At 32.1% G+C, this 21,656-nt stretch overlaps 1 protein-coding gene across 1 annotated transcript in view; it reads left to right on the top strand.

The window, feature by feature from the left end:
• eIF3a (eukaryotic translation initiation factor 3 subunit A) overlaps window positions 1-21,656 on the top strand; it is a 225,592-nt gene that overhangs the window by 162,204 nt on the left and 41,732 nt on the right. The window contains exon 5 of the mRNA XM_089597506.1: window positions 17,966-18,159. Within this exon, the coding sequence (XP_089453632.1) occupies window positions 17,966-18,159 (194 nt within the window). The remainder of the gene's footprint in view (window positions 1-17,965; window positions 18,160-21,656) is intronic.

Here is a 21,656-nt window from a genome sequence, read left to right as displayed (position 1 = left end):
ATATAAGTATCGCAAATGTGGAGTTGAATTGTAGAGTTTTTAACATTTAACATTGAAGTATACCTGTAGAGTGTTGTCCTGCACAGGCAAAGCTGTACTTCCACAAGAAAAGGAGCACGAGGGAAAATGAGCACCCACGACAGCTTTTATCATATAAAAATACAAAAGGCTTTTATTGATATTGTACAGTAGGATTGCTCTGCTCGCGTCGAGAGCTATACAATAAGTGTGTGGCGCCACGCGACTCTTCTTCCTCAGTCGTAGCGCACCGGCAATGTGTGAGTTGACTCGCGCGTGCGCAGGAGAAAATGTTCCTTGGGACGATTGTCTGCTTGCGTCTTGAGTACAAAGCTGGTCGCTGTGGCTAAGACGCCTCATTTCTATTGTACATAAAACATCTAAGGGCTCTGACTAACTCAAATCCATTCTCCCCGCCCCGCCTCATCTCATGGGTTCAATTTCGTTAGTCGCACTGTAAAACTGGCATCACTAAAAATAAAAAGTGGTCAGAATAGTTTGGCTACTAGGCTACTGAAGCTTTATCGACCCAAGTAGCTACTACTGGCAGGTTAGGTTAGCAAATTCTGCTTGGCTCCCAGGCTAACCTAGCCCAAGTCCCGACTGTAGCAGCTTGAGTCGACAAAACTACAGTAGCCGTGTAGCCAAACTATTCTGACCTTTTTTTATTTTTTCTGTGTAGGATAGCAGCGTGGGGATGAACGTGTGTGTGTATAAATATATATATCACCTGTCTTTCATCAAATTTATGAATTGACTATAGTTTGTTTTACTTTGAATAGTAGTGTGGTTAAAACAAAATTTTATATAATTTGTCTGTTACGGATAATCATTACTTTGAAAAACCTATGAGTGTTGAAAAATAAGAGATATCTTGCTGCTCTTTAGAGCTTACTAACAATATATTCAACTTGAAATTTGAAGATTCTATTTACCATTTACTTATAAATTTCATATCACAACATATTGACATTTTTTAAGATAGTCATTCGAACTTTGACGTAAAAGCTCACTTGAAATTCTAAATAAATGCTACAAAATTTAGGAATCAGCAAAAAATAGAGAAGTTCAAAGCATTATAAAATCTAGTTTTCAAGTTGAACTACGTACTCCAATACACAGTCAACTCACAACGGTAATAGATGGAATTTTTCAAATATCTGAACAAGAAGACAAGATAAATTCGATCTAAAAAAAAATAAATTTAGGAATAACTTTCAAAGAGACTGACTTCCTTTACATGAAGGAAATATCTAGTTTGCTTAAGCTCTTTATGCAAGCTCTTCAACATTTGAATGCTGATTGTCGAAGTTACCTGGGCAGCATTGCTCCAGTTTTTTCAAGCTTGCACAAAAGATTAGGAAAAATAAAAGTAGCAAATTTACGCTTATTCAAAATAGTTAAAAATAAAATGATTGAAATGTTTGATGGCACTTTTCAACCATTTCTTTATATCAATCACATGGATGAGCGAATCATGTTGTCTGCGTGTTTTCATTCTGAGTAAATTATTTTTTTCATTTTTAGAAAAAAACAAAAAAAAACTTGCAATTCGAGTTCAATCGAGTTATGTTCTTTTTTTAATGACTCTGCAGTAGATATCGAAAGCCTCGATGTCTATTTAAGCATTAAAAAAACCTTCTTACGATATAATTGCAAATTGTCATCTCCCATGATAGTACATAATTTTTTTGACCTAACTAAAATTAATTTACTGCCTTCTCGGAAAAATATTGAACCTGGGTTAATAGGAAAATTTCTTTTTTTAATGCCAATTGTATAGTTTAAGTTTATGTTTATAGTTGCATAAGTCATCTAAAAAAAAAGTTTTAAAACAATCGTTATATTACTTCCGGAGAAGTGATTAATTGTACATATTAGTAAATGTTAATTTTTGTTGTAATCAAAGAATTATGAGAATTTTTCATTTATTTAAATTTACATTTGTTTTATTCTGTGGGCATATCTAAACCTCGTATATAAAGTTTTAAAGCAAAATCAGCTCTATCAATGTTATCACATCATGTCTATTTGTATTACTCAAACTTAACTATATCAAAATTATGTAACAGAATATAATATAAATTCCTCGATTACTAGTAATTGTTTGGATTAAGCTTCTGTACATAGTTAATAATCAACTGAAAAAAGTTTTAAAACAATTGTTGTATCAGTTCCATGGTAGTGATTAATTGTGTACGTATAATTAAATACATAGTCATAAAAAATTTCTTATAATTACAGAATTCAGAGAATTTTTCATTTTTCAAAATTTCCTTTTATTGTCTTTTCCTATGACCATATCTAAACCTAACATATAATGTTCCAAAGCAAAATCAGCACTATCATATAATATCTATCTGTACTACCCAAACCCAACGATATCAAATTTTTACAAAAGATCCTAAACTTAATTCCTTGATTTTCTCGATCAGAAAGCAGCTGTTATGATATATATTGATATAAGATATGTGTTGTATGTGTGTGCCATGTGTAGTTTTTCTGTACTTGTTATACTCACCATCCTTACATCTAAGATCAGCTCTTATATTATATTAAAACGCATACATGTGTATCTACAGAATAATTTTTGGTCTTGAGTCATTAGGATGATAATTATAATTTTTGATTTTTATATTCAATTTTGGTTTTAAAACCTTTATAGGACGGTTTTACGCCGAAAATTAGATAGAGCTACTTCTAGTCCTGGAGCTTATGAGTTCAAGTACACGGCTGTAAAAAAACTCGTACAAGGTGAACCATCGTTGAATTAAAAAAGTTTGTCAATCTCAGCACTTGTACATACATACATTATTAAAATTATAAAGGGTACCATTGCGCATTCGCCAGGAGAATGTCTTGTGGGTGGGGAAACCACTCGGTAAAAACTCATCCCGGAAAGGCCCCAAAATTCTTTGATCTGGCACATTCGTATCTGAAAAATATTTCAAATACATTTTTAAATACTTTATTAAGATATTTGAAATAATTTATAAAATACACTTGTATTTCAGTAAGTCATTTTTAATATTTAATCAAATACAATTGTATCTGTAACAATATATTTTAAATACAAATGCATTTCATATAATTTATTTAATTTCAGAAAAGTATTTAAAATACTTTTTAATCAAATATTGTATTTAAATACAAATGTATTTGATGCTTTTATTAAAAATAAAAAAGTTTAAACGCTGTATTTTAAATAAAAGTAATTAATATTTTTTATATAATTTTTAATGATTGAAATACTTAATTTAAAAGAAAATATTTATCAAAGTATTATAGTTAAATTACTATTTCAAATAAAATAATAAATACAGTAGTTTCTCCAAATATTTGATTTAAATAAAGTAATTTAGTATTTGGATAACTTGAATTAAAGTTGAATTGAAGTATTTCAGAGTATTTCAACTCTGTCAAATACTGTCCATCTCTGACTCTAACTACCCAGTTGACCGTTCGAGAGTAAAAAGCAAAAATTAACTGATTTTTCCGAGGCCTCCAGGTCTTTTTATAAAGAGTAGCAGACCTCGGTGACGCGCCGGTTCGAGAACAATGCAGAAAATTTTTCCAGGGAAAAATCTTCAAGAAAGTACAATAGCCGAAAATCTAATTAGCTAGCACTGCTCCAGTTTATCCACTCAGAAATTGGCACACCCACATCTCCTCCGTGCGTTAAGAGAAAGGAAGGTGATTCACTTACTCATGCCCTTCCTTTCTCCTTCACATCCAAATTTTACAGAATTTCAGTATAACACAATATTAACATTGAGATAGAATATTATTTATACTTACGAATACTAAACACTGTTCGTTTATTTAACTGAACTTATTGCAGAAAGAGCGGTGAAAATCACTCAAGGTTTTAATAAATGCCCAAGTGAGTACACGATCGGTGTGTTGCGCTACATCAATTAGCACTAAACTTAAACAGTAGTAACGGTGGCCGCTGCTATGATAACTTATAATTATAATATTATTGGTAGTAATAATAATAATAATAACAATAATAATAATAATAATAGTGATAATAATAATAATAATAATAATAATAATAATAATAGTGATAATAATAATACTAATAACAATAATAATAATAATAATAATAATAATAAAATGACTGATTATATTGGATCAAAAATAATTCAGGATTTTTGGTAGAATTTTAGTCAGCATGTTTTTCGCTGCTAGTCGTTCGATAGGACGTTGGCTCGTGATACCCTGGGGAATCGAAAATTCCGTTATCCGTGTTGAAGGCAGGAGTACAGACTCTCTCTCTCTCTCTCTCTCTCTCTCTCTCTCTCTTGACATCTCTTGGTCAAGAAAAAAGAAAAAAGCTATAACCCTCCCGTTTTCCTTTACAGTTAAAAAAGTGACAGAATTTAACTAGATTACAAATTAGACTATTGCAGTGTGTTTATGAGATTGTTAATGTGATACAAAAGGCTTACTCGGTAAATCATGAGTCTGCGAACATAAATGGCAAATATCAGATAATTCTTTGAAAATGAGTAAGGTTGCTACACTAGGTTTACCGTATTTAATATGTAATGTTGACGACTATGCCTGAACAAAGACTATGCCCAGAAGGGTTCTGGACGAAAACTATGCCCTTTCGACGTCCTGTGCGAAGACTGCCCTTTTTCTAGTCTGGATAAAAACTATGCCCTTTTTTGGTCCTAGACAAAGACTATACCCTTTTTTGAGTCCAGACGAAGACTATGCCCTTTTCTCCAGCCCATACGAAAACTATGCCCTTTTTTCTAGTCTGAACGAAAACTATGCCCTTTTTTGGTTCCGGACGAAGATTATGCTCTTTTTTTCGAGTCCGGGCGTAAAACTGTACCCGCGTCCGAATAAAAACTAAGTTAAAAAACATCTGAATATTATTTACTGACTCCTGTTGTGTTGTACTTTCCCCACAACAAAAAAACTCTCCAGATTTGCCGATTCATGCTTATGGTGGGTTACTACAGCTACTAGTACGTTAGAAAAAGTTCACGAAAACGAAGCTTCTGAAAACGATAAAACATTTTATAATAACGTTTCACGATACTTGTGTCAAAGTGTTTGTGACATAAGATTCATCTTCACATTAGATTCATATGCACGTTAATCTTTGGACGCCTTTGTAAAAAAATAATACGTAATTGTTGTTCTAAGCAGGTCTAGCGGCATTAGTACTTAAAGTGTTTGAAAAAAAAAAACAAGTTTTTTTAAAAGATTTCGTAAAGTGTATATTGTAAAAACTGTAGACAACATCCAATATATTAAGATATTTGACTATATATTTAACAATAAATGCAAACGTAAGGTGAGTTTGAATAAATTTCACTGCATCCGGGCTCCGGAAACGATCAACATCTTCGTCCAGGCTCGGATAAAATAGAATAATCTTCACCTGGACTAGATAAAAGGGCATAGCCTTTGTTCGAATTCCGAAAAAGGGCATAGTCTTCGTCCGAGATCCTAAAATAGCATAGTTTTCGTCTGGACTTAACAAAAAGGCATAGTTTTCGTCCAATCTCCGGAAAAGGGCATAGTCTTTATCCGGAATCCCAAGAGGGCATAGTTTTCGTTCGGACTAGAGTAAAAGGCATAGTTTTCGTCCGGACTTAGGTGAAGGGCATAATCTTCATCCAGGCTTCGAAGCAAAGCATAGTCTTCATCTAGGGCGTCGATATATATTAAAATTATATTACCATTTAATATTACACCTTAGTGCAGCTGTTCCCAGTGAAATTTTTTCATCTACAGTTATTTTATTATTGCATTAAAAAGTATTTTATTTGCTTTTCATTTCTAGTCAGCATAGCGTGCATGTGCATGTGCATGAATTATAGTTGGTCTTTTCAGATGCACGTTAGTCCGTGCTCAAAATGCTTTCAAATCAACATGGAAAATTATGAAGGAATGAGCGGGGAAAAAAAATATTGGTAATTGTAGTTTACCGATGTTACACAAGTATTGGTAAAAGATTACTTATGGATTGTATAAATTCATTATTCTACTTATTGGAAAAAATAGTAATAAATTTGAAAAACATACATAAGTAAAAGTTGTTTGGATATTGATGTTATTAATAGATGGGTATGTCAAATTATTATATATTAAACTCTTTCATCTAAATTGCGCTATCTACATATATACATAATTTTTTTTTTTTTTTTTTTTTTTTATAGAAACGTCGCGCTTATTTTTATTGTGAAAATCGCTGTTTATTTATTGCAGTTTAAAAGTCGTTTATTTCCGAAACGTTCTTCTGAGTTTGAAAAAATTAAAAAATCATTTAAAAACTGCATTTCTAACGTATTTTTGACTGCTTTATACAAATTAGTCGTTAGTTTACAGCCAACATGAAGATAAAGCGTTTACAGGTTAAGCTGTTACATATTTATTCAGATATAAAAGGTGGCGTTACATAGATGAGTTGCGAAATGTGACCTTTTATACAGATTCATAAATTATTTTTATGCGTGATCGAGCCCATACATTTAATATTCATGGGTAACCCTAAGTAAAGATACGCACAACTGTAACAGGAATTAGTAAATAAACAGTAAAGCACGAATCGATAGGGTTAATAAAGAATGTCTAAATCAAACTCAACATTACTAATGTAATTTCTCCATAATCCAATGGTAACCTTAATACTAAAAACTCAAGTCTTATTCATTACGTAAAGATGTGTAGCGGTATTTCTTATTTCCTTAAAGTTAACAATAAATCAAAACAAAGCCTATCACCGTACTTTTCTAGCTTTATCGTAAATCATAATTATCTCGCGTTTGTCTTGTCTTGTAGCTATAATAAAACACAACTCAAAACTAAAGAGAATACTAAGAAGAGCGTAGCTTTGAAAACAAAAAATATTAAGTCGTAAATGGTTCGTCTATGCAATAAACAAACTCTTGAATTACAATGATTTTTAGGCCCAAGCCAGCGAATGAGCGATTAATCGCCATCGGAGCCAATAAAAATATGTACAAATTACTTGTTCAAATGTAATTACGGCTCGACAAATCTGAGCAACTTTTCAATATAAGGCACGGGTAAGGGCAGGCAGCGCAATCAACAAACAGAACTCACAGGTTCAACATCATGAGAACGCAACTCATCATACCCAAGGATCACCCATGCATGCTAATATTACAAACATTTCCCTATACTAATCAGCTAAATCTGAGGATACTTATCTGTTGTATCAATTAAAGACGTTCATCACAGTTAGAGAGGAAATGTAGAGAGTGCAGTGAGGGGGGAGCGAGTACGCGGCAGCGCCGGCAACTGTTCTGAATGCGTTTGTGTACCTGTATTTAGGCGTTTGACACTGTTTTTTTTAATTTAATTACAAAAGTAACCTGTCGATCTCTCTGAAAATTAATAAAAATAAATGAAAATAAGAATAATAAAAAAATTGGAAAAATTCTACATGTCGTTTTCTAATAAATTTCATCTGTATGTGACTTCTCCATAAGGTTACGTGTTAAATTTAAGTTTTTTCAACATTTAATATCTAAAAAACGGTGTTGTGAAACGGTCTCAAATTTTAGATTTGACTTTTTCACATCATTACGAGTATCCTGTTGAAATTTCAGGAAGATCGTACAGAAAACGCTATGAGTGATGAACGTCTTTAAGCTACCAGGGATTCATACCTGCTCATCTTGACGATACCCTAGGGCGTCAAGAGCTTCTTTGCGAAGAGAAAGATTGGTACTTACGATTCTGATTGAACTGATAATCAAGAATTCATCTCCTCAGGACCTTCAGAGAACACTCTAGCTCCACACCCAAGTTTACTGACTTTTCGTCATTTTCTCTTGCCCAGAAAAATACTTTCTTCCCACCGGAGTTGAGCCTCCCGAATGGCCACACCGAAGCTCTTTGCGCGTAAAGATATTTGTGTCGCATATTCGTGCACGTACCTCAAATTTCAAAATCCCATAACAAGTGACGCACTTTATCAGGCAAAACACACACCTCTCACTAGGGCATGATATATGTATATCATAACAAGAAACTTCCTTGTAATCTGTTTTAGGAAAAAGAAACGAAATGATACTATATTTTACTGTGTAAATATCGATTTTATATAAAATAAACATGAAAATCCCAAACTTTACGGAATCACCTCTATTTTTTTGTAATTGGCAGTGAGACAACAATAAATTGGCTGTAAACTAACGACTAATTTGTATAAAGCAGTCAAAAATACGTATTAATGCTTTTTTTTCGAAAATGTTTTAAATAGGTACGAATTAGAAAAATAGCCCACCTTTCAACCTATATCTTAACTGTTTCTAACCTTAAAATAGGAACTTGAAAAGTTATAGCTGCATCAAGCTTGACGCGTACTTCATCCCGTATTCACTCTTGATCACTTATTTATCTAAAGGTCGACCTTCAAAAATAGTGGGTCCAAGCAATGTGCTCATTATTAAATATTAGAGCTTTTGATTAAAATCTGTAAATTGATAATTCTGTAAACTAGTATAAGTTCGTAAGATAACAGTTAATAAACTCAGCTATTTTTTTTGCTAGTAGCCCAAAAAATTAAGAGTGTCCCCATCACCATTAAATTTTGGCTTAAACTTGATCAAAATGCATAAAAACTATCTTTTTGAGTACTTTTTTTTTATTTACCAAAGAAATCATTATACTTGATGTAGAATAATATCGCTTCTGTGACTTAGTATTTTTGCCATACATGTATTCATACGTTCGAAAAATACAGTAACTTGAGTACCTAGATTTAATAACGTGCAAAGAAATTGTAATGATAATACACTCTTATCTGATTCAACATTTTCATAGTACCACACGCTTTCACTCCTAACGCTACTTAATTAATGTTTTACCCTTCGTGTACTGATTTTTTTACGCTATCCGTAATATCTTTCTATATTACGTAGTTGTTTGTGTAAAGCATTCTAAACACACCACCCACATTCCCCCACTGCTTCCCAAAAAATAAGGTTGAATTCAATCTTTATTTCCGATATTTTGACGTAGCACATTTGTTTCCAATCCTCCACAGACCCCCTCAGATTTTTCTCGACCTCCTTCTCCTGCCCCCTGCAGCCCCTGACCATTTTTTGGAAACCTTATGAAGACCCTACTAATTCAGTCATTCAGTCATTCAATCATTTTTTCGTTATTTTGATTTGTACAATTCCCTCCACTGACCTTAAATATACTTTGATATTTAATTTAAAATTTTTGTTGTTATCTGTTTTTCCACATCACCTACGAGGTGAATAGATAAACCCTATACATGCAAACAGTTAACAATTATGGCATTTATGTTACTGAAAGTAATTATCATATTATAAATAATGATCATGAATCAATTTACGTCAAGTTTTTTTCAATTTCTGTAAAAGTACATAGTAATTAATGCGATAAGCTTTTTTTCGATAATATTAATGACCAACTATAAAAAAAAATTTCAATTTTTAGTACGTCTTCGTACAACATAGTGTTACTGTATAAATATACATGCATAAATTCATGTTACACTTTGTTATGCAATAATTAAAACTGTAAAAGTTTCGCCCGATTATGGTGGCTCAATATTATGCAGCTCATAGAACCTGGTAAGTAAATTACGAAATATTTATTAAGCTGTTAGATGTACACATGTTTATAGAAGAGTTTTGTAATAAGGTGTAGCCCAGCAAAGTATTATTAATTTTTCTGTCGTTTGTAGGCTAAAAACTTTAAAGTATGTATATATAGCTGAAATAAGTAGGTATTTTTTATCTGTTGTCCAATCCCCATCTAATAGAAATTTTATGCACTAAGAGAGATTTCTTCACGTGAAGCATATCATTCAATGTAGAAAAGTGTCAAAAGGCAATGCATTGATTAATATATTATTTTCATATTTACAAATGAGTGACATTAAACAATGTTCCGTACATATTATCACCAAAGAAATATTAGGATCCAGAAAAATTATCCTATATTTAAAAAATGATGAGTCACGTTATGAAGCAAATAGAGATTACTTTGAAGGATGCCATGCATCGGATGATCAAGAATAACGCCAGCGTAGACAGACCTTGTACATTATTTATTATCCAGAGAAGCATGCACTGACAAATGATTTTGGGAGTTGGCGCGCAAGGTGCACAGAAAAGTGGAGCTTCACTATTACATATCTCTAAATATTAAATAGTTGCATAGACAAAAGTAAGTCTGAGCTTCCTTCTGCTTCTCGTTAGCCCCCCTTAATTTATTTAGTGATTTTATTATTTTTATGTAATTTTTAATCCAGTAATATGTAAGCTAGCTCCCCCTCAGCCCTCTCCACTCCCTTTCTACCGTACCCTCCACCTTTTCCTCTTTTACGTAATCACTTCTTTACCGTCTCAAGAGATAAAATTTTTTATTTATTGAGAACTTGGAAAAATTGGAAATATCATATTATTTAATTGACTAAAACCATCAAGCTTTTACAACAAGAAATATATGTATAAACATTTACTTAAATTGTATAGTGAATTAGTGGGGTCATTTAAACATTTCTCCGGGTGAAGACAATTTTTTTGGTATTTAAATAACTAATTTGTAGTTCTAGCTTGTTTCTAAAATTTAAGCTACAATCGAATCGATTATTAGAAACAATTATTACGTATTTAATTATGTTAGTATTACATACTACAAATCTCTATTTATTACACGTTATTCATATGACATAATTTGTATAGTGAATCAACCAAAAGATCAAGTGTAGAATAAATAATTTGTAAATACATTTAACGCGAAGAAAAACTTTATAAATTTCTGACTTTGAAAGCGTTTCTACAATAAACAAGAAATATGCAGTTAAAAATTTTTTTAGTCAATGATTAATTTATTTTAATATATTGTTTATTATTAAACAAAAATCAATAATCGCACAAAATTTTTTAAAGATCTGTTTACTTTTTAATGTTGAACGATTTTGTGATTCATGGTAATATTCTAATGCCTTACGTGTCCCAAAATGATAAAAAAAGAAAAAAAAGAAAAGAATTAAAAATATTCATACTGCAACATTATCACAGTATTCGTCATCACTATCATCATGATCATTCATCCTTATCATTATTTTTATCATTGTGACTATTATTGCTATCATTATTGTAATTATTGTTATTGTTATTATAATGATAATTATCATTATTTTTATGATAATTATTATCACTATTATTATTACTATCATTACTACAATAATAATCACTGATGCTATTATTGTCATTATAACCAAAATAATTATTATCATCATCAAGTATCCCCATGGCTTCTCTTACAGATTGGTTTTAAAAGTTATTATCTCATAACAGTACATGTAGTTTTTAATTGAAAAGAAAGTTATTTGACGTATTTAAAATGCGTCTAAATAATGTTTGTAGATAATTAATAAAATATTTATTGACTGTTTGCGTTTTCTTACTAATATATAAAGCACAAGCGCTAAAACCGTTGTAATCGCTAACCGCGAAAACTACTGAACCGATTTTGTTGAAATTTTGCACACTGATTCATGATACTTCCTAGATGGTTTTAGTATAGTTTTTATCTTAAAAAATTTAATAACAATAGCAATAAATAAGCTCAAAGTTTTGCAAAAATATGCCAGCTTTTCACTTTAGTTCAGTAAAATCCGCTAGGTGGCGTCGACATAAAATCTAAGCTACCTGCAACATAATTAAATAAGTGTGGTTATAATAGGCTGGAGCGTCTCCAAAGTGTTGTAGTCGAGCTTCGGCAACTAAACGAGCTGTATTGAGAATGCTGATAATAGTCTTGCAGCTGGGTATCCCGGTTACGGACGACACTCTTCTCTAAAGGGGAAGGGACCTAGGTGTCCATTCACCCTGAACCTCGACGAGTGCGATTTAAAAAAAAAAAAATTAATTCTAACCGATGCCGTCTCTGCCACAATACCAAGAGACATATCTAGCCAGTGCACAATCTGCTCCAACTTATCAGAGTTGTAAGGGAGTTACACCGTCCCACCTGGTGCAGTTCGAGAGTTTGTGGCTACAAATGTAAGCAAGGGAAGAAAACAGCTCTGAGCTCTGAGGGGCATGGACAGCCACAACGGCTACCTTCTTGGTAGTCGCGTCCCCAATGCGCTTACCCACATGTTCCCGTCTAACGATGAGCGGTTGGTTATCCGGGGAACGACCCGAGACGAGATATTCTTTGGTCAGCAGCGTACCTCCCTCTATCACAGTCTCTGTATATCGAGACTCCCAGGGTAAAAATCAAGCAACCGTAGCCAGCTCTTCATCATCAGGAATAAGAATAGCCTGGAAGTTTCGCCACTGGCGCTTTTTAGGGCCATTATAAGTATTTACGTTCCCTACTTAACCATCAATTTCATCGGTTCTTTTTAGCATCCACCTAAGTGTAAATCACCTTGCCAAAAAATACATTTTTATTACTATTTCCGGAAGCGATTCGTCGACTAAAAGACTACGTTAACTAAAGATGGGCACTATTAAACCAAGTCGGCCAATCACTAGCAGACGTCACCTGCTGAGTTGTTCTTCGCAAGGCTGAAAAACCCGGTGACCGACGACCCTATATTACCCTCTCGACTCTAAGCATTCAACCAGGAATCACTGATCCTCTCCAAGGTCTGCGTTGGGCAAACCTATAACAGCTATCAAGGAAAACAAAATTAAGCCAACGGGGCAGCCTCCACTGGACAAGTATCACTAACCAATCTCCCCATCTAAGATCACCAAAACAACTGAATCTGCAAATAAAAAAGGTTTTTTAGACACCAACGTCTTCGACGTTATACCGGGAGACGTTGGGAAAGAGCACTACAACTAGCCCCAAAGCTTCGGACTTTGTAATTTTTCTCCCAATCAGTCTGTATCTTTAACAGCAAGCCAGAAAAGATCACCCTGAGGTATCCAGGTCACAATTGCTGTTAACTACAGTCAAGAAAGAGTTAACTTAAAAAGCTCACCGGTCTTTTTTAGGGCCATCGAACTACCTAGGACGTCGAACTACCTTGCCAACAAATATATTAGAACTTAACAAAGTTGACAGAAAACACACTTCAGGGGTCACACAAATTTTAAGCATGCCAAAAGTCGCAAGAGGGTGAATCGGGAGAAAAACTTGAAGTATATCTAATAAATACAATTTTACTTAGGCGTCAAGAAACTGACGCAGAAAATTTATCGAGATTGAAACAGCAGCGTCAAAATTAACAACTACAGAGTCCATTACGTGAAAGATCAGCTTTTTATTGTACCCTCACAGCAATCTCTGAAATCTTTAAAGATCCTACTTCAGATTTTTAAATAAGTAGGAAATGTTTTTGTGTTTTTGTGGCAATAAAAATGTAGGGTTTAAGGTCCAGGACTTTGTTGCTCTGGTAATAAAGTTGTTAGATATGAGAAAAAAAATTTTTTTTTAATATAAATTTTTTGGGGGTTTAAAATCATAACAGCTTTAAAAAATAGCCGTTTTCGTGAATTACACGGGAGAAACTGTAAATCAACGGCTTCTTATGGCCACCGATTATTTTATGGCATAAAGAACGCACATTACTTTTCAGCATAATAATTTTTTTGAATTTTTACACCTTATTATTTAACCAAATAAACTATATGGATTCCAAAAAAATATGTTTTTAATAAGAAAATTTTTGTTCTTAGATGTATCAGGAATATGTGTAAAATTTCTAACTGAAAATGTTTCACATTACATGTCAACATATGTCAACTATAGTGTTCTATTTAGTAAGTCTCGGGCGAAGCCGAGACGGGGGGCTGCTAGTCCTTTAATATTGTTGTTCAAAGTTTTGTATATTTGTGTATATTTGTACAAGCTAAAACCTGTATTACTTAGATGAAGAAGATGATTTAAATTCTTTATCATTTTACAATTTAAAAAAAGTTTCTTTAAAAAAAATGTAAGAATGATTTGAATTTGAATAATAAAATGAAATATATTTATATATACATATATATATATATGTATATATATATATATAACAAAATTCAAGAACTTTTAGTTATTCCGGTAATGTAAATTATAAATGTTCTTTTCTTTTTATTTCATCATAAATGAATATTCTTATTGTTCAACAGTTTATTGTAGTCAAGATAAAATTACAAATAATTGGAAATTCGAAGTGATCAGTGATCCGTTGGGGGCGAAATGTGAGAAAATAAATAAATACAAGTAAAGTGTATTTAAATTTTCTTGCGTTAACTTATTAATGCGCAACGTTTCGCTGACAATATGCGTCAGCCTCATCAGGCGCAGGTACGTGAGAATTCGTAAGTTTGGTTGACTTACTCGTCACCTGTCGTGCTATCGACTGACAATATCGTCATTCTATCAATGTATTATTGTCGATAGTCGATGGTCCCTGAAACATGGGGCTTCTTCCAGGATGCTATTTAGCCTGGATCCGATGCTTCGGCAGAGAGCGCTGGCCTAACCGGTGAGGAGTGGACGTCCTGAAATACGCCATACTTTTCGTGACAATTCACTATTAAAACTAAACATCAATTTCAAATGTTAGTATTCGTTTGTATCAATTTATAAAGCATATTGCATTTTAAAAATTTGAGTATTACTATTTAATACATGTAAATAAAAGACCCTTATTTTTACTTAGAGTAAGGGTTCGTGTGCGAAGTGCGCAGGAAAGCAGAGCCCCACTAGTGCACATGAATACATGAAATTGAACTTGAACAGACAACAGGCGCGCGTGCGTGTGTGTGTGTGTCAGTATGTGCGCGCGCGCGCGCGCGCTTGCGTATGTATAAAAATTGAATAATACTTCGTAAATAAGGTAAATGCCCATTAGTTTTCACATTATTTTTATTGGGTTGATTTTTTGTTTCCCCTTTTAAACCCTCTTCACAATCATGCGTTCAATTTTGAAGTTTGAAATTTAGTCTTTACTTACTTCTTTATCAATTGAATAACCATCTAAGTATGAACAATTTATGATGGTTATCATTTTCTTTTGTATACATTTTTGTTGGTGTGGATGAATAAAAATATCTACATTATTTGTTTGAATTTCAGTCGTTTCACAACGCTTAAAAAAGTTAAGGTAATATAAATGTAGCAAATTAATTTTAGTAATTCAAATAAAAAACTTATGAATAATAAACGTTGAAAAAAATTTGTCTCATAAATTTAAAGTAGATAAGTAGATATTTAATTATTTCTACTGCTGTTTCGACTTTCATTAAAATAAATATCACAAACATTTACTTTACAAGTGTGTGTGTGTGTGTGTGTGTGTGTGTGTGTGTGTGTGTGTGTTTATAACAGTTGTCTTATGTGGACATTTATATGTTTATATGCATGTAATGGAGTAGTAATTGTGAGTAAATTAGGAGTTACGCGGAAATCTGCATAATTTTACCATGTTAGTTAACATATATCTCAAAAGCACGTAAAGTCTGCATAAATCACTTTTACCATATATATATAAGTTAAAGCTTACTTCTTACTTTCAGGTCTATGTTTAGTCCATTTGCATCTTAGAATCAATCCTGTGTAACTGGAAAAATTATTATTTATAGCCATCATTACTGAACGCATAACTACATTTATCAATAAGCCTCTATTATACTTAACAAAGCTTGATTAGAAATTCTATGAAATTATCGATTTCCCTCTTATTGATTAAACCGTAAACATAATTTACGATATGTTACTATATCTGTTACATAGATGACACTTGAATTTATATTTATAAAAAGCATATTGACATGGTTTTGAGCAGTTTAAAAAACTATCATAAAATTCGTACATAAACTTTATAACAACTACAGTATTAACTTTTAAGACATAACTCTAACAATTAAAAACTCACGGCACACCACGACTAACATTTAAAAAATAAAAAATCCACGACCTGTACACTTTATTTTTTGTTAAACCATCTGTTATTCTTGAAATAAAATATAGTTTACCACTTGATTTATCGTTCCGTTTTTTTCCACATGAATCTTTCTATAATACTAATTATTATATCATATGGCCGTCAGTGTTTGAAAATCATACCTTAGTTCTGTTATTAACGAATCTATAAAATACAGAATTTCTTTTTATTTAAAAACATCTGTTCCAAATGTATTATCTCAGTACACAAGCACGACTCTAAAACTTCTCTTATCAGTCCCGTTTGTGAATGATTATTTTCTTAAAAAAGTCAAAAATAGTTCAAAACTATGTTATATTTTAGTTTTTTTATCTAATAAAAAAGTCTCTTGGAAAATTTTAATTTATATTTTATAATTCACCACACAACGTAACAAAATTTTACTTAGCGGGTTAGCAGTCTCTTTTCTATTAGGTGTATTGTTTCCAGGATTAACGTATACCATTTCAGATATTATTTTTTTAAAGTTCGACTCTTTGTAGCAGATGTCAATTGAATTCTGATTAAAATTTTTAAAAGAATCATAAATATGATCAAACTACTAAATTTTTTGTTTAGATGTACTGACGTTTTTACAGGTACAGTCACCGCAAGAGAATTTTGTATATGAGCGCGTGGTATGATTCTTTTAAAAATTTTAATCAGAATCCAATTGAAATCTGCTACAAAGAGTTGAACTTGAAAAAATTAATTTCTGAAATGGTGTACGTTAATTCTGAAAACAATACACCTAATAGAAAAGAGACTGTTAACTCGCTAAGTAAAATTTTGTTCCCTTGTGTGGTGAGTTATAAAATATAACGAACGACGTTGAATCATTAATCAATATCTAAAATATACGGCACATAAGTGTACTGTAATGTCAGATACCTTATTATTCGTCTACTGTACACACAATGTAGCCAATACGAGTGTTTTTCCACCTAGAAATATAAATTACGTCAATTTTTTTAATGCTAATTTTGTTGATTTATAAGTATTTTATATATTATCATGTATCGATACGTTGTATAGTTTTTCAGTGTTTTGTTTAGTTATTCAAATACCAATTATCAGTGAACGACCTAGGGCACACTTTCCGCCCTCTAATAACTTTTCGCCCACAGGTGGGGAGAAACATTCTGTTCCTGCCAGGCCCAAAGTTTGTTCCTGCCCTAAGGCGGAAAGTAATCCTCGATATAAAAAATGTCGTTCCCATCTCAGGCAGAAATATTTTCTACTTTAGGTGTTTTTTTTAACAGTTGGACGATCAGTGCGCCTTTAGTATAAGAAATAGGGTTCACACCTGTTGCGCATCGAACCAAGGCAAGGCCAAGCCGGGTATTTATCCTAGCGACATGTGCCACCAGGTACGGAAACTACCATCCGTCACATTTTCAAAAGAAAAAATTCTGAAATCATTATTTTACTTCTGTTTATCGCACTCTTATAGAAGTATAACTTTAAAAGTTAGTCTAATAGGGTTTGTGTTTACTTATTTATTCGTCTTTAAGTGATTGTTTATCAATCCTTGTATCTTACTGAATTATAGAGCATGATTAAAACTATACTGTCTGATTCATGAAAAATCATTCCTCTTTTTAAGATGAAAATATGTTAAGGATATAATAATTATGTCAGCACTTTGAAACGCCTTAGTTAAATCTATTATTTTGTACTAAAGACTGAACCCTTCCTAATCATAAATTTTATCTATCCAAAAAAATATTTACCTTATCAGGAGTTTTTACGTTACTGCCTAGCTTTAAGCTGTAAAAGTCTATCTTTTCTTACTTCTTAGAAAAATATTTATATATTTAGTAATCGTATATATTACCTACCCATTGTGGTAATAACTTACACTAATTCTCTGAATGCCCTTGGACCTTAACAGCTTAATCATCATAATTAAATCAGACAAGCAAAACATTGTTTGATATTTTATCAACCAAAACACTCATATGTAACCTATTTAATTAATACTTCGATAATAAAAAGAAATATCTGACACAATTACTGATTCGGATTTTTTTACAGAACTCTGGATCATGGCATGAAAATCGAGATACCCGACGTTCTGATTTTTCAAGAGGTAGAGATGATCGCATTAGGAATCCTGAACGACGGAGTTTTAATGTAGAAGAATCAAGGTCCTCCATCGAAAACTGGCGAAACATTTCAAATGTTTCCAAGGATATAAAAAAAGAATTTAGTGTCAAAGAACGAGAAAAGTAAGTATTTTTTGTGAAAAAATAAGTGGCTCAATCTGTGTAACAATCTGTACTACACTCGTGCTTCATCAATTCAGTGACTCTGTGCATGACTATGATAATGAAATTATTGCATAAAGCTAACTTAAATCTATGCAGGGTGTACAGGTGATCTGAAACGAGTAGCATGCGCGAGAGTCAATACAGCTGCTCTAAAGGATGGCTCTAATTTTTACGATTGATTTCTTTTAAAACCCTTTTTGTCAAACCAGTTAAAAAAAAAAAATTTTTTCTATCTTCAATGCCTCCAGGAGTCCACTAACAGTACCCTCAATAACCCTCTCACCCGCGAACCACGGAAATCACTCAAGGTAGGCACTAAGTGCGCCTCGTGATGTCAGCTTCGGCTCTAGTCCTTTACTGATGCAGTTCACCTGTTTACACAAAATCAACTTAACACCTGACGGTGAAATCGATTCTTCCGAGATGGATTTCCTGAAAGAATAGCCACTCAATTGCATGCTATTAAAAAACTAATTCAAAGACTTTCTTGGAGCCACTTGCTATCTTTTCAAATTTTATGAGCTGCGATAATAATTCACTATTGAAAGAAAAAATCTATTTTTCAATGCCAGCTACCTTAACTTCTTTAAGGCTTCGGAAAATTCATATCAAGAACCCTTGATGGATCACCTGTCTTCGATTACTGGTTGATAATTGTTTCTCACAGCACGAGCACTCTCTTCTCTTTATTTAATTATCCCTTACCCCTTATTAATAAATGTATTTGACCAGAGCCTCCACAGGTTTAGTCCTCGTGTTTCCAGCCGTTCTACTCTCTCAAGAGTAAAAGTGGAGTCACGAGCAACCTACCCGCTCATAATCAAGAAGCCATACTTAAGTTACGTCAATGTCGCTCAATAATTGCTCTCGCACAACTTTGGCCTAAAAGCATTATTCAAGTTCGCCGAGCAAACCAATAAAATATCTAACTCGCTGTACTGACCTTTTAATAACCGACAGTGTCTACACCCGATAAGATGGCCAGGTTGTTGGTTGTCCTTCGAAAAGTTTTATAATTAATAAAACTATAAAGTATGTATTTTGATCAAAACATTATAGCCTCACACTATAATTCAATTGATAAATTATATCTAACAAATCTCATTTTATATTTATTTAGTTTGAAAACATAGTTAGAAATTTAAGGCTTGGTGGGATTTAGATTCTAAAAAGAAGATTGTTTTTTTTTATTTGAAACAATCATATTTTTGATTATATCCATTGAAGAGGAAAGATAGAATTATAAGAAATAACGAAAACAGATACAAGTGATAAAGAAAACGATATATAAATTTTTGATGAAATATAAGAGCATGTAGAAGGTCGTTATTGAAGCCATATGGAAGCAGCATTGCAATTGCAAGAGTTTTCTCTGTGTGGACGAAGCCATTCTGTATTTAACTTACCAGTACCTATTAAAAATCAACAAAAATTAGTTTTTCAAGAAAATAAAATTTTTAAAAGATATAGAAAATTCCAAAACAGCCATAATGTCTTGGTTTGAATGAAATAAAATAAATAGTTTCGCAAAAACCATTAGATACGTGGATAACCTAGAATATAACTGTTTTAGTCGACGCTAAAAACTTAGGTTAGAAGAAAAAGAGTGAGACGTAGTTAAACAATTGGGCAACTTGATATACACGCTATGGGCAACGCTATACATTACAGTACATTTAGAGATACTGCTATTGCTTCAGGTTCAGTTAAACGCGACTCTCAAGTATATAAAATATTTAAGGAAGCTTGTAACGTTATGCTGCTAGAGATTATTCTATTATATATATCAAACAACAAACTATATTATAAACATCGACTGAAACTTTTTTTTCGCTATTTACTTATGCTCCCTCAATTTCTAAGATGTTAAATGATAAGATTAAAGCAAGTCAGTCGAATAATATATCATACTTATAGGAATAGCTCAAGTATTAGTAGCGAGGAAGACTCGTTGCAGTCATCGTCGTCGCTTGCTTTTTTACATACTCAGCTTTGCAGCTATAGCCAACATTTCCACTCCTCTCCTTAAAAGCGCACATTCGGTATACCCTTTCCACGCATTTCCAAAATGTGCGCCTATTAGCAAATTTTCTCGCGAATCTAGTCGTCTCCTCGTAGGTGCATAGCCCTACCGTACTTTTCAAATAATAATAAAAAAAAAGAATTTGCACCTGATTTGGCCGCAACGGGCTCACAAACAGTGGAAAAAAAGTGGGCACACTCCGTAGAACTGCAGTCAGGAATCTGCCTACTAATCTTTAATGCTGTCATATCCACTGAGAAAATTAACCACATGGTTTTTAATATCTGCAAACATTTGTAGTAAGACTATTTAGAAATCATTGCAAAATTCTTTTATTGAAGATTTGGAAAACAATAAGCAAAATAATGCTTTGTAACATTTAAATGAGATCTTTGAAAAAAAAGCATGTAAAGGTTATAGATGACTAGAACCAAATAATAAAATAACATCTAAACATAGTGAGGACAATTAAACTATTAATAATTTAGAAACGAGTTTGAAGGATTTATTTGTAAAACTGAATAGTCGTCGAAAGAAAATTTTTAATGAAATTATTAATAATGATACAAAATTATATTTTATTGATGGTCCAGGAGGTTCTGAAAAAATATTTTTGTATAAGACATTTACTTTTTATTTTTTATTAATAAAGAAAAAGGTTATATCTAAGGCTTGGACGAAAATTGCTTCAATTTAATTACTTAAAGGGATGACAAGTCATAGAACATTTTGATTACCATTATATTTAAATTAAAATTAAAAGTTTTAATATGAATCTGATGAAAAAAAAATTATGAGAAGTATGTAATTTTTTGGGACACACTTTTAATAATTCCTAAAAAAGCTTTAGAAATACTGGATAAAACTTTAAAAGACTTAATTGATAATAATATTTCATTAAGCGTAAAATTATTTATTTTTGGAGGTAATTTTTGTCAAATACGTCCAGTGATGAAGCATGGGTGAAAAAGTTTTTTAATTAGTAAAACTATAAAGTATTTATTTCTATAAAAACACTTAAAAATTATAAAATTGCAAAATAATATGCGGTGTACAGATTTACAATTTTCATTATTGTTTACATGTTATAGACATTAGAAACGAAATCACAAAGTCTTTTGAAATTCCTAAAGGTTGGTAAACTGTTAACGTTTGTAAAAAAATAAATGGGGATGGTATAAATAGCTGCATAAGCAAAGTCATTTTTATAACTTACAACGAACTTTCGTATATTTTAAACAATAAAATTTTGAATGTTATTGAAGGGAAAAAACATACTTATTACAGCATAGATTATGCAAACATGTATAAACATAAATTTTCCTATACAAACTTCAAATAATATACATGAAGGATTACCGCCCCACATTCTGAATTAACAAATAGATACTATTATTATGTCATAAGACACCTAAGTGTATTCGATGGCTTG

The sequence above is a fragment of the Copidosoma floridanum genome, unplaced genomic scaffold (assembly GCF_036245765.1).
Source record: "Copidosoma floridanum isolate Cflo_tuat_1 unplaced genomic scaffold, Cflo_Japanese_pri ptg000004l, whole genome shotgun sequence".
Lineage (NCBI taxonomy): Eukaryota > Metazoa > Arthropoda > Insecta > Hymenoptera > Encyrtidae > Copidosoma > Copidosoma floridanum.
This window is presented reverse-complemented; position numbering and strand designations above follow the sequence as displayed.